General features: G+C 37.8%; 2 protein-coding genes across 2 annotated transcripts; both read left to right on the top strand.

Annotated features, from left to right (window-relative positions):
• The first annotated feature begins 1,697 nt into the window (after positions 1-1,697).
• Positions 1,698-7,343, top strand: setb (SET nuclear proto-oncogene b). The gene is made up of 8 exons (XM_007233904.4): positions 1,698-2,016; positions 4,285-4,342; positions 4,824-4,966; positions 5,122-5,225; positions 5,315-5,428; positions 5,536-5,706; positions 5,800-5,940; positions 6,071-7,343. The coding sequence occupies exons 1-8, from the start codon at positions 1,944-1,946 to the stop codon at positions 6,089-6,091; spliced, it is 825 nt and encodes a 274-aa protein (XP_007233966.1). The 5' UTR covers positions 1,698-1,943; the 3' UTR covers positions 6,092-7,343.
• A 1,339-nt stretch (positions 7,344-8,682) lies between these two features.
• dync2i2 (dynein 2 intermediate chain 2) lies at positions 8,683-18,204 on the top strand. Its single transcript, XM_007233909.4, has 9 exons — positions 8,683-9,093; positions 9,991-10,236; positions 10,331-10,440; positions 12,720-12,877; positions 13,205-13,314; positions 14,067-14,234; positions 15,083-15,315; positions 15,401-15,558; positions 17,882-18,204. Exons 1-9 carry the CDS (start codon positions 9,016-9,018, stop codon positions 18,112-18,114), a joined length of 1,494 nt encoding a protein of 497 aa, XP_007233971.2. The 5' UTR covers positions 8,683-9,015; the 3' UTR covers positions 18,115-18,204.
• Positions 18,205-18,241: the final 37 nt, after the last annotated feature.

Raw genomic sequence — 18,241 nt, 5'->3', positions numbered from 1 at the left:
CACAACTTAATCTGGTTCAGGTTTGCCCCCTAACCACTAAAAGTGTGTGATGTTTTATTATATATATATGAGATACGGTGGCAAAAACTATCCAAATCAATCTAGCTCTGGCGGCAAAAACTGCAATCAATCTTTACCAATAACTGGCAATGAGTCTTTGTAATTTCTGTAGAGGAAGTTTGGCCTGCTCTTCTTTACAGAATTGTTTTCATTTAGCCTCATTAGAGGTTTTCCAGCATTAACGGCCATCATTTTTTAAGCCATTCAGAGGTGGATTTGTTTTTGTGCTTTTGATCATTGTCCTGCTGCAGAACCCAAGTACGCCAGAGCTTGAGGTCACAAACAGATAGCCTAACATTCTCCTTCAGGATTGTCTGGTAAACAGCAGAATTCCTGGTTCCATCTATTACAGCAAGTAGTCCAGTCCCTAAAGCAGTGAATCAGCCCCAGACTATCACACTACCACCATGTTTTACGTTCAGTATGATGTTCTATTTCTGAAATTATGTGTTACTTTTCTGCCAGATGTAACAGGACACATACCCTCCAAAAAGTTCTACATTTGTCACGTCAGTCCAAAAAACCCAAAGACCTGTTGAACATCAAGGTTTTTTTGTCAAATGTGAGAAGGGCCTTTGTGTTCTTTTTGGTCAGCAGTGTTTTTCCTGGAAACTCTCTAATGGAGTCCATTTTTGACCAGTCTCTTGTTTATTATTTAAACATTAACATTGACCTTAACTTAAAGCAAGTGGGACCTGCAGTTCTTTAAATTATTTCAAAAGTTGCTTATGCCCTTTTGAAATAATTTTGGTCCTGGGAAGGTTCACCTGTGTTTCATGTTTTCTCCATTTGTAAACAATAGCTCTTACTGTGGTCTGATGGAGTCCAAAAGCCTTAGAAATGACTTTTCCACCCTGACAGATGTGAAAAACTTTGTTTTCACATCTGTTTTTGAATTTCTTTAGATCGCGGCATAATGTGTTGGTTATGAGATCTTTTAGCTGCTGTCAGACAGGTTTTTATATGTGTTTTTTATTCTACAGGTCTGGTAGTAATCAGGCCTTGTTTTTATATTTAACTAAGTTACATTTGTTTGATATTAAAGTTTGTTTGATTATCTAAAAAATGTAAGTATGATTTAAAAAAAAAGAAATCTGTAAGTAATATAATGTAAATACTTTTCACGCCACTGTATGTACAATGACAAACTCAGCATTGTTGTGCATTTATCATTTGCTGTTCAACATTGTTTCACACCTTATAATAAATCATTGAATATACTGGTTTGCAAAATAGAATTTAATAAAATAAAATAAAATAAAATAAATATAAACATATAAATTTGGGCATTATTTACTTTTTGCATACATTTCCTTCTAAAGGTAAGTTCCATTTTCGCTTAAACTGAGGATCAACCAAATTATTTTCCTCTGTTTGTCTGTATTCAAGATTTAAGGATTAAGGACTTTAAATGTAAAATTAACCTTTTTTTGACAATATTACAAAACAACAACAAATTACAGTAAAATGTGTTGTTTACAATTAATTTATTATTTACGAAATACGTGTGTAGTGAATAAAAATATCAATAATTAAAATAAAGACCGCCGTCTACTTCTCAGCCAATCAGAAACCAGCATTAAGTGAGAGAGGCGTGTCGTGTCCTGCCCTTGCTGTGTGGGGGTGGGGCTTAGGTCGAGTCTCCTAAAGCGCGTTCACGGAGAGAAAGGGAGCGCGCAGCTCGTTTTACACGGTGTAGGGCAGCAGCGGTACTGTTGATAGAGAGCGCGGTTATATACTCGCACTTCTCTCACAAAGGTAGCGCGAAGTTTCCTTCTTCCTCAGTGGAAAACGGGTTAGATTAGCTGTTTTCTGGTGTGGGACTCTATCTCTGTGGAGTTTAAAACAGCCTGTCTTCGAGTTAAAGGCGAAGAATCACCATCATGTCGGCGTCTGCGGCGAAAGTCAGTAGAAAGGAGCAGAACTCGAATCATGACGGAGCGGACGAGACCTCGGGTAAAGTAGCGCTAGCTTACTGGCTAACAGGCTAACTTGCTATAATGGCGGCCTCCTAAGCCCCGCCATTTTTCACTGATGGTGCTTTATTTGTCTTTATCTCCTTGTGCGCTTAGGACGCTCTGAATTCCTTACACAAACCGACAGGGCTGTTCTAAGTCAGCTCAGGCTCGCCTTATTAACTTACTCTCCCGAACTCGAGAGGTCGCGCACAAGCGTGGAGCGAGTCGTGCAGCCGCGGGGAGCGGGCGCTAAGCTAACTGAGCTAAAGCTAACTGCATGCGGAGGCCATGTTCCACAGCGCGGCTCGCGCTCATTGTGCCACGCATGTTTGTTAGCCAAGTTAACTCAACATCACCCTGATAGCCAAAACATTGAATAAACGGTGGTTTTATTAACTTAATCATTAATGATCATAATAATGATGGAGGGAGAAACGTTATTTAAATTGTTTATCGTTTAAACATTGTATGATACTTACCAGTTCAAATTCTGACATTGAATCAACGTCCATTTATAGTTAAAGGATTTGAATGGTTGAACTTAGTAGTTCGGTAACTTACTCAAATTGGATAACAGTAGCTATCTTAAGCTTTAAGGAGAAATGTGCTCCTTCAAATCATAATTATAGTGTGATCATCATTTAAATGCCCCTTTCAAAACGGTAAAATCATAACTTTAGTGGTATAAGAATTGAGTACAAACCTATTTAGTGTACGTAACGTTTAACAAAATGTATAAAGCCTTACCGTTAAAGCGATATCCGAATTCAGCGTTGTTATAATGCATTACATACTGAACAATTTGTTATTTCAACATAGCTAATTTGTCTATTTGGTTCATCCAGGTCCAGAAAGTGAAAATCCGTCCCACGATTCTGTTCCTGCTGCTTGGGTTCTGCTGCAGTAGAGCTGCCCAGGCAGTCGGAACAAAATCCTGGCCTGGATTTTTTTCTTTCTGGACCTAGACACGCCACTTTTGGTGTGAGTATTCACTCATGTATGTGTATAACGGCGAGTGTTGCGCAAAATTAACTGGCCACAAGCACGTTTAGCTATCGTGCATGTTTTGAAGCTGAATGTTTAGCTAATGTGGCTAATTGAAGGACAACGAGGCTTCTGTGTTAGCTAGCTATTGCATATAACGTAGGTTTGCTAGGTTGTTAGCTAGCGCTAACTCGTTATTGTCTCCCCGCCAGCACGTCTCAATTAGTTCGAGCCCGAGCAGCCAATTTTGCCGCCCAAAAACACAGAGCAGCTCGGATTTGATTGTATATATTTTCTGAGTTTATTATCTGGCCTTTTAACGCCTCGAATTGCGTGAAAAGCCGGTGTGGCTTTGAGTCTGTTAGCGTGTGGCTAGCTTAGCTCGTTCATTCAAACCACGCGGCCCGGTCCAGAGGCAGGAAACTGCAGCCCCGAGAGAGCAGCGGCTTTACCGGGTCTGTGCAGCAGAGGAATTGGTGTAACTGTTAAACCCTTAATTTTTATTTGGTGTAGCTTAGTGCAGAAGAATGTGTTCATCCATTTTGCAAAGTTTTATATCTGTTCCCCACAATCAGAATTTCAGAACGAATGGGAAATTATTCTTTACTTTTCCTGATTTGATTCATTTGAAGAGTTTCAGCAAAAGTATGTTGGGTTAAAATATACCATCAGATTTTTGTCACAGGATGACAAAATTGAAAAGCAAGTAAGAATTTGTATTTTATAGAAATGTAGATTGTGAGGAGCAGAATTGCTTGGATTTGCTTTTATGTAAATCGGTTTGTCTAGGGACGTCCTGCATGTTTACGGTCGCCTCTGACCGATTGCTATTTATGATGTTACGCAGCGGCTGGAGCACATCTTTTTAGGCGGGCAAAAGGGACTCATCCATGTGGATGGATGTATGGATGCATAGTTTTTTCACTTAAGTAGCAATTCCTGTGGCGGGAGATTAATATAAAAGAAAGTATATATGTTATTCTACTTGAACAAATAAGTAGTAGTTTTAAAGATTCAGCAAAACCATCTAAAATACCCCTAAAGCTTCACAGTAAATAGCAAAGAAATAAAAAATTATCTGCTTCACAACATATTCACTATCAAGACACACATATTTTTCTTAAATCACGATATTACGGTCAGATAAGGCACATCTATGTTATATGTAGTATGAAATTGGAGCATCTGTTAATTAGTGTTTAAGTGATGAGTTTATGAATATGGTGCCCTGTTGTGAAACTCTACAATACCATTTTTTTATTTTTATTTTTTTCATTTTTAGAAAAAGAACAACAAGAAGCTATTGAACACATTGATGAAGTACAGAATGAAATTGACAGGTATGTTAAACCCATTCACTGTCCCCACAGTCTATACACAGATTGTTAAACAGTAAATGTCTGTAATAGCATTGTTTTTGTATGCTGCCCTTACAGTTCAATCAACAGTTGTGTTGCATGGTGTACAGAACCCTGACAATATTAAGGTTGAAGATAATATTTGGAGGCTGAAACGTTCTCCTATTTTAAACATGGGGGAATATATTTTTAAATGAAAGGCCTGATTATTAAAGTGTACACATGATTTAATTAATGGAACAGATCAAGGAAACAATTTTTCATTTAAATTAAGGTGAATTATTGCCACCAAATATTATTCTAACTTGCTATTTTATGGGTTCCATACTGAGTTTTTTTTAAGTGTATTTTTAAATGTTTGGTGTACATTTGTTTTAAAATTGTGTTCACCACCCCATTGTGAAATTCCTACAAGTGTGTAAATACCTCACATTTAAACATTACTTGTTTTTGTCCTCTCCAGATTGAACGAACAAGCAAGTGAGGAAATTTTAAAAGTAGAGCAGAAATACAATAAGCTACGCCAGCCATTCTTCCAGAAGAGATCAGAACTCATAGCCAAAATTCCAAACTTCTGGGTCACAACATTTGTCAACCATCCACAAGGTAGGAACAAGCACTTGTTGCTATTAAAAAAGATGTAAATCCTACAGATACAGAAAACATTTATTTAATATGCAACTGTATGTTTACAAACACACCAAGTGTATTTTGTTGCTATTAGTGTGACATTAATTGGGTTTTCGTGCTGGTTTTTGTAGTGTCAGCCTTGCTTGGGGAGGAGGATGAGGAAGCACTTCACTACCTGACTAGAGTCGAGGTTACAGAGTTCGAGGACATCAAATCAGGTTACAGAATAGATTTTGTAAGTAGACAAATTTCTTGCTTGGTTCTAAATTTAATTTACAAAAAGGAAGACTGTGAGCTCTAATGTCTGTTTTTTTTTTTATTCAGTACTTTGATGAAAATCCCTACTTTGAAAACAAAGTCCTGTCAAAAGAATTTCACTTGAATGAAAGCGGAGATCCATCCTCAAAGTCTACTGAAATTAAATGGAAGGCTGGAAAGGTTGGTTTACATCTAGAGCTATTGGTGAATATTTGGCATCTGTGCTGTTTGGCAGCTTGCTTTAGTTCACAGTAAGTAAATGTTTGTCTGCCTTTTTAAAACCCCAGGACCTAACAAAGCGTGCAGGACAGACACAGAACAAGGCTGGAAAGAAGAGGCAACACGAGGAGCCAGAGAGTTTCTTCACCTGGTTCACCGATCACTCCGATGCAGGTGCAGATGAACTTGGGGAAGTCATCAAGGATGATATCTGGCCCAACCCTCTGCAGTACTACTTGGTATGATTTGAGCAGTAACCAGAACAGGAACTTGTACCACATGCACAAAGATGTCTGTGTTAATACTGGTGTATTTCTTTTTCTACTTCTCAGGTCCCAGATATGGATGATGAGGAAGGAGAGGGTGAAGATGAGGATGACGAGGAGGAGGAAGGACTAGAAGACATTGATGAGGAGGGAGATGAAGATGAGGGAGAGGAGGATGAAGAGGAAGATGAGGGCGAAGATGGAGAGGTAAGATGTGCTCTTGACTAATGCACTTTAGAAGATGTAAGTTTAGGCATCATAGCACCTGTTTTTAGTTTGAGTTCATAAGAGCCTATGTGTTACATTTTTCTTTCTTTTTTTTTCTCTTTTTTTACAGGATGATGGAGAGGATGACTGAGAGCTGAATAAGGACATATTCCCATATTTCAACAACATCCATACCTGTTCTTTCCTTTTGAAGTCATCCTCCAACCTGAGGGAGCAAAAAGCTTTGTTTATTTTGATTTTTTTTGTGCTCCGTCTTCTGTTCTACTGAAGCCTCTCCTGTCCTTACCATGTCTAATGAGTTAATTCCCTGGATATACCTGCATTGGAAAACTAGTGGCATCTCGTTGCTGAAGCCTCTTGCGTCATCGACCATTACACCATCTCCAAAGACAAATACAAGATATTAACAATCTGCACGTCATCCTTTGTAGACTAAACTCAAGTAAATAGCAATTTATATATTAGTATATAAATACGTTTTTTTTTCTGTGAATGGTTGTGAAATGAAATAATAAGCCATGGTGCAGTGATGACTTAATCATAGCATACATACTTAGCCACTTTTCTTCTTTTGTTATGTACATTTCCAGGGGTGGGCCCCAAAGAGTTGACACTGTTTTTCCTATGTGATTTATTGGACAAATGGAAAGCACCAGCTTGTTATTGTCACCTCTTGTAAATGTCAATTTCAGGGTATGACCGTTATTGTAGGCAGTTAAATGGGGTTGGGTGGGGCAAGTGGGCATTTGACACATCAACATTTGGGTTTATGTTGATTGAATTTTCATTGTAATGTTTTACAGACACCCATGAGGTTTGAAATTTACATTTTTAATAAAAATAAAACACAAAAAAAATCTTCCTTGTAATTTTGAGCTTGGCTAATCAAAGGATTATTTAAATGAGAATAAATCATAGAATCTTACAAGAAATGTACAGTTGGGTCTTTTATCCACATTTTTCTTAGACTTTTGGAAATGTTTAGGTGTTTTGTAGAAGCGGAATTTAGCAGCTAAAGACTTGATTTTGCTGGTATCTGGTTACAGATGATGTAAGTCCTAAACATGCTCTATACTAGTTACCCAGCTCTTAATTAGACCAGCATATGATTTGGTCAAAATGTCAATATTGTGATATTGCAATTTTGCATTACATTTTTTTTTTTTTAGCTATTACCAATTATGTGGCATCAATTATTGATGTCTTTATTAAAACATGGGTGCTTCATGACTCGCGCATCCGCCAATTAGATGTGCTAAAGTTACTGCTTTAGTACTCCACATGGTGGTGCTAATCAAATGAAAAGGGTGAACCTGCGGTGAAGAATATTGGTTGTTAAATTCTGTAAAACTGACCCCAATAAATTAATAATTCCTGATGCAGCTGTGGGTCTCAAGTAGTGTATTTAAAAACTGGGAAATACTTTAATAATAAATATTGCTGTGGTAAAGCCATTTCTCAGAAGAGAAGAGTAAAAAAAAGAGTAAACTACAAATACAGTCAAAAGTTTGGACACCTTATGTAATTTCTTTTCTACATTGTAGATTAATATTAAATGCATGAAAACCATTAAGGGACACATGAAATTATTAACTGAGATTGTGATTTGGGATGAGCTGGAGCTTCACAGCATGACGGAAAAACAGAACTATTGTTCAGCACCTCCAGGAACTCCTTCAAGACACCGAGAAAACTATTCCAGGTGACTCTCCCTCATGAAGACATTGGAATTAAAATACCAAGAGTGTGCAGATCTGTCCTTAAAGATGAATGCGCTACTTGGAAGAATCTAAAATTGCTGTCCCTGTATAACTTGATTGTCTTCTAAAAGAAATTTACAATGTAAAATAACAGGAAAAAGAAAAAAAACATTGAATGAGAAGAGATGTGTTTAAAGACTGGCTTTGTATGTAAATAGAGCTGTCTCCAAAGTATATTTCCTACGTTGTATCTCTGTACTGTAACCATAAACAGGCTGTCTTGTCTCATCAATAAGCAAATTTGGGTTGACATAAACACAAAAATACCACACCTACTTACCGCCCCTAGTTACTTCCACTAGATTTTTAGAAAGACGTAATGTAATGTAATTAAAACTAGCAGTTCAGTGAATGGGTGATTTAAGTGTTGGTTTAATTAACATTTACTTTGACAAACGCCTGCATCATATCGACCCAGTTACTAACTGCCTAGTAAGTGTAGAACATAGTTAAAGTGAACAAAACGGGTAAATGGTTTGTGACAGCGCCCATAGGTAACCATGGCATTATTACACTAAGCGTTAGCTAGCTAAAGCGGAGATCGTGTAGAGAGGAGAATATCCACTTCACAAACTCTACCCGGTTTAGCAGTATGGGTTGCTATGGATCATTTGGGCATGTTTATTATAAAAAAAATAAATACTTATTTTCTAAACACAGACCGAAATCGTGAAGCGTTGAAAGTCCAGTTAAAGACCTTCTAAACGCGCTCTGAACCCCATCTATCCATCAGCATCGGCTCCCCAGCCAGTCAAACACACCGTGAATAGCAGTAAGTTCCCACTATTGTATTCACTGCACAACACCGGTTTTATGAGGAAAATGAACGTAGGTAGTTATATTTCCGTTGTTAGTTTAAGCGAAATGCTTTATTTTCGTTTATGATTTTTGAGGAATATCTTGGACAATTAGTTACTATTTTTTATTTGAGTTTAAACCCGATTTGCTCAATTCAATCCTATTCGCTTAGGACTCACTCCCGGGCGCCCTCTAGCGTTTAGCAGTTATTTACTGATATACCGGCTAGACAAGCAAGTGGGCAGGCTCGCTATAAACCAGCTGTGGCATTAACACATACTTGCAAATTGCTAACCTAGCTAATATGTCTTATCCTGTGGTTTGACTTAAAATTAAACGAAGCGCACACACATGTAGCTTCTTTTGCTTCAATCCCGCGCCAGCAGTGTATAAATAAGCCAGAAGAGGTAGGTTAGCTTATTATCAGCGAGCGTGTTAGTTAAGCTGCTACGCTAGTTAATATACAGGGTCATGTTCTGAGAAATACGCGAACAAAATGTTTATGGATGAATCGCTGGAGGTTGTTGGTGTTCGGTCCTCGTGGAGAAAGTCTCAGCAGCGGGATCAGCACTCGGTACGTGAAATTTTATCCTCTAACTTAAGACAGTAGAAGCTGTAGCTTAGTTAACTGAACCCAGCTACTCAGCTAACCTCGCTATCTGACTTATCATTAGCCTCTCCTGTTTCTGAGAGGATGTAACGTTAGGGTAAATGCTTCTGCTGGAGGATTGACTGTATAACAGCTAATCTAACCAAAATTACAGCCATACCAGTACCAATCTAATGGTACATTGCAAATGATTACTGGAATTATCCAGCCTATAAAGGAGCACATTTCTTAAAGTATTTTTTTCTTTACTTATTTGAGTAGTTTCTGCCATAATATGGATTAGAACATATGGTCAAATATTCACTGTATACCAACTCTACCTCTCAAGATGAAGAGAAAGAGAAATTGGAAAAACACAATTACTGTACTGTAACAGTACAGGACCTCTAGGGAGCCTCTAAAGAATTAAGATAAAATCATACTTAGAAGTGTTCTTTTGATTGTCTATGTCTACGTAGTACATTCAGTTAAAAATGATCAGTTATTTAATTTAATACATTTCTTCAAAGAAATTGGTGTAAAGAATATTATTCACCTGTGGTGAAAATCCATAATTCCTGGTATTTATTAAATTAGGAGTATTTTATCCTCTTCAGTAAACACAGATGCTGTAAATTATCATAGAGAATTGTTTTGTGATGTATTCACTATCACAGAATCACAGTGTTGTAATTTCACCGTTATTGTGGGCAGTGTATCGTAATGTAGTATTGTCCTATTGTATCGTGGTATAGTATTGTGAGATGGCCTGTGATTCGCACCCCTAATAAATAGTCAGCTGTTTGTGGCACACATAAATTATTTCCTTTGAAAAATGTGAGAATAGCTTATCAAATAGTTTTGATCTGTTGTTTTTTTTAGAAAAGCTGTCAGACGAAGCCGGTTCACAGTGCAGAAGCTGAATCTCAGGTCAGGTGTGTTGAGGACAGCAGCACTCAGACAGATCCGCAGGAGCAGATCTCTCAGCTCCAGCTCTCAGCAGACCCGCCTGGGCTGGTGGAGTTCCTGCGTAGAGTAGAGGGTGTGGTCATCAGGGAGCTGGTGAAGAACGCCAAGAGCCATGCCTTTGATGGATTTGAAGTGAATTGGGTCGATCAGCAACAGGCGGTGAAAATCTTAGACATACAGAAGCTACATGTGTGCTGTAATTCATATTACTATTAGGACTGATGTGTGTGTGTGTGTGTAATTCCTGGTACAGGTGACTTGCTTGCATTGTCTTGGGCATCCTGATGCACAACAGAGGGGGCTACAGGTCACTGGCGTGTCTTGGAACTGCACTGGTTCTGTAATCGCCTGTGCTTATGGCCGGTAAGCTGCCCTTCTGCACCTCTCTGTTCATGGCCTGAACTAATGCATATTTATGGCACCCAGTTGAAGTTCATGACCGGGCAGTCATTTTAACTTATATTAGACCAGCCTCTTATATAATTGGAGAAAGACCAAAATACTCTACACTGAAGTTTCAATTACCCTAGATGACAGAATCATGAACAGTTTGTAGCGGTTGGCTCCAATATGCACAAAAATAATGTTACCTTTTAATTTGGAATGGCTTCTGCGCCTGCACAGATCTCCACATCGAGGGTAGGCTTCCCCAGTGCCAGCTGACCCTCATTTACTCACTGTGTAAGCAGCAAGCTGATTATCTCTTTTTTGTTGAAGGGTGGGACCAGTGGTTGGTCTACTCATTAATAAAGTCTCTGATTTTGGGAGAAGGACCATGTCCTATCTCCTCCTCCTCCCTGTATACAGCATATTCCACTACATGAAATTACATGTATAAATGTGCACACAAAATAACTTTATAATTAATTTTATTATTAAGCATAGTGTCTTGTACATTGAACTAATCGCAAAAATAAGATTTGTAATTAAAAAACAAAAAAAAAACTAACACTAAACGGCTAACGAACACAAAAAAAAAATAGCAATTGTCCCCACTGTCCCCGCTCTCTAACTTAGTCATGAAATATAAAATCCTTCAGAGATGTATTTTTTTGCATTGTTGTGTGACTCCAAATCCAAAAAGTTATAATACACATTTTAGTTGTTTCTCTTGTACTCAGTCCAGTTACAGTAAAGCAGTATCCCATCTGAAGAATTTTAAACATTCTACAAGTCACATCTACAAGAGAAAGTTACATCAGTTGGTTCCTCTGAAGACCCTCACTTGTTTTTCTATTCATACTTATTGTAACTATGACTGAGGAGATCACTCTCATCACTTATTCCTAAATTACTTCTTAGATGTTTATTTGTTTATTTTTAAAATACACGTTTTGTGAAAATCACTAGTATGTGCTGAGTGTCCTTATGCTTTTAGCATAGCCACCTTTTAGCTATTTTTCATGTTTTATACCACTTTTTTCAATTCTGTTTAGTTCATCATTTATTCATTTGTTTAATACATTTTATGATAATACATTTGATAAATTTTAGGTTTGGGTCTTCTTGAAAACATAAACATAGCTTTAATATTTTAGAAAAATACAATCTGCATGCATATATATACATAGTGATTTTCTTTGTTATAAATATCAATTATTTAAACATGCAGTCAAACATTTCTAAAATAAACACTTTCTGGAGAGAAAATCAAAGGAATTGGTGAACTTTCTTTTAAACGTGTTTTTAAATGTCACATGAGTTTTGGGTAACAGGACAGAGAAAAATGTAATCATCTTCAGCTTGGAAACCAGGACATGTTTTGAATAGTTAAATATATGTATTATTAGATAAAACAAAGATACAAAATTAAGTTTAAATTAATTAAATTCAAGTAACAACAAGCAATTGGCACCCATTTCTGTGGAATGGCCCATATACTCTTTACATTCTTCACATCTTTGTGTTGAAGAACATTGCTGTGGGGCACTTTTCTCCTCGTTGCCACTACTGCCTGTTATCTGTGCAGCTCCTTACCTGCTGCTCTCTGCTGCCTCCCGAGCACTCCCAATCTCACAGCTCTCAGAGCAAGTTAACTTCCATTTGCTTTATCCTGCTGCTGCTCACAGCTATCCAAGTTCCCCCAAACCTATCTGCCCTCCTCATTTCAGCCCATGCAGCTCTCACCTACACTGATGCAGACACAGCCCTCATCCACACCAATGCTCCCCCACACCCCTCCCTCTAGGCCAACAAACTTCCTGCATGATCAGCCTCTCAAATACAGTTTAGATTACCTTAAATTACAAAAAAGTATGAACAGTTTAAAGTGTTTGGATCCATAATGCACCTGCACAGATCTCCACTGCCCTGTGCCACCTTGAAGCTGTTCTGTACCCTCAATTAGGGTTTATCCTGTTTTTGTTGGGGTAATTATTGGAGTCTACTTTCCAAGGCAGGCTTTTTCATAGATTCTGGATCATTTCTGTGAGGCTTTGATTGCATTGAGCAAAGAGGTCAGGATGTTCGATAATCACCACCCGACGTTCTCTCTAATCTCTAGCTCATCCCAAAAGTTCTATTCAGAGCCCGTCAGATTAGTCTTAATGGTCTGTCTTCTGTAGGATTAAGACTTTTAACTGCATTAAAAATCATATTGATGTGGATCATGTCGTTCAGCTAATCACTGTGTTCTGTGTTAGTGTTGATCATGGAGACTGGAGCACTGAGAAGTCCTGTGTGTGCACCTGGAACCTGGACCGGAGCAAATTAAATCCCAAACAGCCGGACATGGTCATCGATACGGCCACACCCGTCATGTGTGTCTCTTTCCATCCCCTGCGGCCGTCTCTAATCGCTGGTAAACTGTAGCCATATTACTCTTATATTATAATATTACTCAACACTGTACAGTTCAGTAGGGTATATTTAGATTTAGAACATTGGACAGTGTGATGGATCATGTGGAACACATGGAGAGTAGGTCATGATTTTAGTTTTGATAGTTTTTACCTTAATTATATAGAATATATATGATCATTTTAATTTCATTCCTAATTCTGAACAGGAAAGAATTGACCAGCTGTAAATGGAATAGGCCACAGAAAGCCTGAGAAAAATAAATGGGATGCTAAGATCTTTTTCCATTTAGAAATAAATTGTGGATTATGTGAAACTCATTCTGCAGGAGGGCTTTACAGTGGAGAGGTGATAGTCTGGGATACAAGTTCCACTCAAGACCCTGTTTTGGCTCAAACAGGGATTTCACAAGATACACACAGAGAACCAGTGTATGAGGTACTTATCTCTTTTTATAGCAGTTTAAAAAGAATATGAATGCAAAATGCAGATTTAGACCCAATTGTGAAAAAAGGCCTTATGTTTGCATGAAAAAGTCTTAGATCTTTGAGTTCAGCTCATATAAAACGGGAACAAAATCTAAAGTTTTCAGTGTAAAACGTGTCAACATGCAAATACAGCAGCATATTTAAACTCACTAACAAAATCAAATAAAAAGCAGACATAAGAGAATTTGCTCTATTCAGCACATTACAACACAAATATTTTAGTTCAGTATACTCTCATACAAGTTCAAGTATAAGTCCATATACAAGTATATGGACTTTAAAAACATGTTACGGTGCTGAAGGTCAAAGGTAGATTAAATGTTATTTTTTGTTCCTTCTTTTTCATTTGGCAAACACCCATACTGTATATACAGGTGCTGATCATATCCATATATCTGCCTGGGTGGTGAATTTGGGTGGTTGTACATAAGTTCCATTTGAAGATCTAATTTAAACTGTCACAAGTTGATAATACATGTCGCTAAATTACTTATGGCACCCTAATTCTGACCATTCGTTATATTACAAATAATATAAAGCAATAGAATATATAGTGGATTGTGAATAACATTATTATAAAAACTTTTAAATAACAGTCACGTCAGATGACAGTCAGACAGATGACAATTTGACACATATAAAATCACTTCTCTGATTGTAATCTTTTGTGCGCTGTTTTCTTATCTGTGTGTGTGAGTGCAGGTGAAATGGGTTCCAGGGGCTCGTAGAGGAGACCTGGCTGTCCTGAGTGCGTGCTCTGGAGGCAGAATTCTGCTGTGGAGTGTAGAAGCAGCAGAAGGCAGGCTGAGCTTAACTTCTGGATATGCTCTGGTCAGACAACAGGTTCCTCAAAGCAGCTCATCAAACAAGGTTTGTACCTTTGTGACTCTGTGTCAAAATGTTCAGCTTCATACACACTCTTAAAAATCAAGGTGGTTTAAATGAAAGCCACAGAAAAAACACTTTTGGTTCCATAAAGAACCATATTTAAAAAGGAGGTGTGCATTTCTTTAGTCCTTTAAACATTTGTTTGCTTACACATCTACATTAAGGTTCTTTGAGTGATGCCACAGAGAAACGAACATTTTTTTCCATTTATAATTTATATTGTCGAATTTTATTGCTTTGATCCATTTTTTAAAGCCAATGTTCTCCCTCTTTCCAGGTTGTTGAGTGTGGAATATGGATAAGTAGCATTTATTTTCTCCATTAAAGCTCTCTGTTAATCTCAGTAACTAAGAACATTATAATATCCTAATTTAAAAACCTCAAAACTAGCCTGAGATAAAAATGCTCTTGTCTGTCAACCCTAAACCCCAGTACACAATTAATACTTTCTCCCTCCAGGGAAACATCAACATTTAAATTGGAATTTTTTGTATTTTATTTTATTTTTATTGTTATATTTCCATTTTTTTGAACCCACTATCTCCTGAATATAGTGGCAACACCTGCTGGACCACATGAAGCCCATAAATAATGATTTTAATAATGATTAAACTACTGAATATCGTTCTGATTATTACACAATTTTTTAAGTAACCGACACCACTAACATAATTCTAATATAATTTTGCCAATCTAACACTGATTCTTTTATTTACATTTAATTACCCGTTATTAACAGCTTAGTCTTAAGAAGGGGAAAATGTGATTTATCATTTGTAATTTTTATTGATTGGCACCACTAATTATTTTGGTTGATTTTCTTCTTGCAGAGCAGAGGTGGCACTAATATAGGGGTCACCTCTCTGACTCTCTCACCCTGGGACCTGGACTCGTTCCTGGTGGGCTCTGAGGGGGGTCTGGTGCTTAAATGTGCTTTCAGCAGTCAGACAGTGGCAGCAGTGCCCCCTAATGGTGAGAGCGTTGCACTGCGCGCGCCTGCACAGTTCTCTTTCTCAGCGAGAGCTGGACCCGTACATTCCCTCCACTTCTCCCCGTTTCACAGGTGAGCTCTGCTGTGTGAGGAACAGACCCTGTGCTCCTTCATCTCCTTCACACGCTCATCTCTCGCTCCTGTTTTCTCTCTACAGAAACCTGTTTGTGAGTGTTGGGACAGATGGCCTGGCCCAAATTCACAGCATGCTGCAGCCCAGAGCCCTGCTGACCATGCGAGTTTCTGACTCTTATGTGTTTGGAGTGAGATGGTCTCCTGTCAGGCCTCTAGTTTTTGCTGCTGTCACTGGCCAAGGTAGGATTTCATAATCTCAGTGTGATACAGTAGAACTGGACCATATGGCCAAAATCTGTACCGGTCTTATTTTTGCTCAATACGACATAATACCAATATCAATATAAACAGTATAAAATAATCACAGACTGATAAGACTGACTGATATGGCAAAATCTATAACACAGTATTTAAATATAATCTTATATTACACAGTGTTTATTGTGTTTTGACTTGTAGACAAATGTGCCAGGAGTTTCCGATTCTTAAAAAACCCTATTCAAACACTCTTTCATGCACAGTACAGTGATTTATATAACATTTTGTTGCATGTGATTCAGTTAAACATGATTTTTTTTACAGTCTTTGTAATGAAATGTACAGTTGGGACAGTGTTCTTTAACAGTGATTATCTCCTGGTTATGCGCTACAGTTCAGGTCACTGTAACGTGATGAAGGTTAACAGTCGCTCTGCTCGGCCCCCTCAATCACACGATCACACGATGTCACATGCAGGTCCACAGTCCTAAAGAAGAGCTAGCCTTTATTGAACACTGAAGGGTAATATATTCTTCTGCGTCCAAACTACACCACAACATACACACACTCTATGTGCTCCCTATGCACAGATGTGTAAAATCCGCTGTTATGATTTGGGGTAATGCGCATCTTTCCAGAGATGTGAATACACATTGTGTAATGCAGACGGCAGCAGCAGGGCCTGCATTCCTGCCTTTACCGGGTAAAAAAAGTGACGCCAGACACCAGCACGCCCCCACGCACACTGCCGTAGAGCACTCACGAAGAACGTAAAAAAAGTGACTGTTTGAATTTTTGCATTCAGTAAATCTGATGATTATTTTAATGGTCTATAGTCAATAAAATTAAATGATTGCTAATTACAGTATGGTGCCTGATTTTGTTTGGACTCTTACAATGCTTAACAGTGGTTTCCAAACTACTTCTCAATGTATTTTGTTTCATTCAGGTTATAATTCTGGCCTGAATGCTGATGCTGGTATGGTAGTTGTACATCTAAAATAATAAAAAAAACACATGGAATTGTAAGTCTATGCCAGTTCATACATTTGCTCCTCAACAAAAAAAAAAATTGTACAGTTAAAATAGTTATTTTTGTTTAGCTGGTACTAAACCCACCTATCTAGACTCTACATGTCTTTATTCCTATCAGCAATATTTGTGGCTTTTTTCTTTAAAAAAAACTATAAACTCTTTACCTCAGTTACTGCTGTGATTATATATGTTCCATATGTTACAGTATGTTACACATCTCTGCACCTTATTCTCTCTAAGCACATTTTATTATATCGTATCGGTACTGCACTGTGCTCTCTGTTAAACTGTCTCGTCTGCTGTATTTACTGTAGTGTTATAGTTTTATGTTGCACTATTATTACACTCCTGCACGTTATTTTTGTCTATTGTATTGTTGCATGTTGCACCATGGTTCAGGAGGAATGTAATTTTATTACCCTGTGTACCTGTACTCAATAAAAGCCTCCTGACTTGATTAATTTAGATTAGTTGATTAAAGTGTGTGTAATTAGATATATCTTTTTAATTGCCCTAGACACAACCTAAAGAACATAAGGAGATAAAGGTGTTTTCACAACAGTAGTTTAATTGATCTGAATCTGAAACGAGTTTGTAAACTGAAGAGTGGTGTTTGGTTTGGTTTAATGAAAAAAAACTAAATGTGACTCAACAAAGCATGTGAGAACATTCTCCATTTATTGGTCAGAGCTGTGTGGAGCGGGGTTAACAAAGGAAGTACAGGAAGTAGATGTCATGAACTGGAGTATAGTTTTGTAGTTTAATATGTAGCAGAAGCACAGATGCATCAGTTAATAGCTGTAGTCTATCTGAGTAATATAGCAGCTTACACGACACCTACAGAACACAGCTGATCCAGACCCAGGAAACATTTACAGGCTTTAGTGTTTTGTGTTGATTAAGCTGATTAGAGTGAGATGATGACTTTACGCTATATTCACGATATATAAAATGTTCTGAGATTAGCTGTAAGATATTATCAACAATATTAAATAGATCATTATTGAAATATTGAAATAGATCATTGTGTGTAGTGAATCTTAATGGTACAAATTTTACTGTTTGAATTGAATTACTAAAACTAACTTTTCTACAATATTTTCATTTATTGAGATTCAGCTGTATTTCTTAATTTCAGTTGATAATATATAATCCTGTATTTTGTGGTAGAAACTTTTGCCCACACCATCCAGGCCTATGTGAATGTGACCGTGTTGATATCAGCACGTTCTACTGTTGTTATTAAAAAGCAGATTGTCTTTTTAAACAGGGTTGGTGCAGGTGTTTGATCTGGGTCGGAGGTCTCTGAGGCCAGCAGCTACAATCGACCAAAACACGGGAGGACAGCCGGCATACTGTCTGGAGTTCAGCCCCCGGCAGCTCCTGGCAGTGGGCAACGCAGACGGAACGGTCAACATCTGGCAGCTGAGTGCAGAGTTAACTGTGCAGAGCTCGAGAGAAAGTGTAGTGCTGGAGCAGCTGGCCAACGAGGTGGCAGAGTGAAAACAGGACTTTCTGATTGTTTAATTATAATTTTTACTACATTAATGTCTTTTCTTTGTGTGTGAAGGTATTAAATATGTTGCTATTCTTTTTCTTTGTAATGATTCTGTGAAAATGTTTGAAATCA

Source organism: Astyanax mexicanus, chromosome 17 (genome assembly GCF_023375975.1).
Source record: "Astyanax mexicanus isolate ESR-SI-001 chromosome 17, AstMex3_surface, whole genome shotgun sequence".
Classification (NCBI taxonomy): Eukaryota; Metazoa; Chordata; class Actinopteri; order Characiformes; family Acestrorhamphidae; genus Astyanax; species Astyanax mexicanus.
Note: the sequence above shows the minus strand (reverse complement) of the source record. Positions and strands in the feature narration are given on the sequence as shown.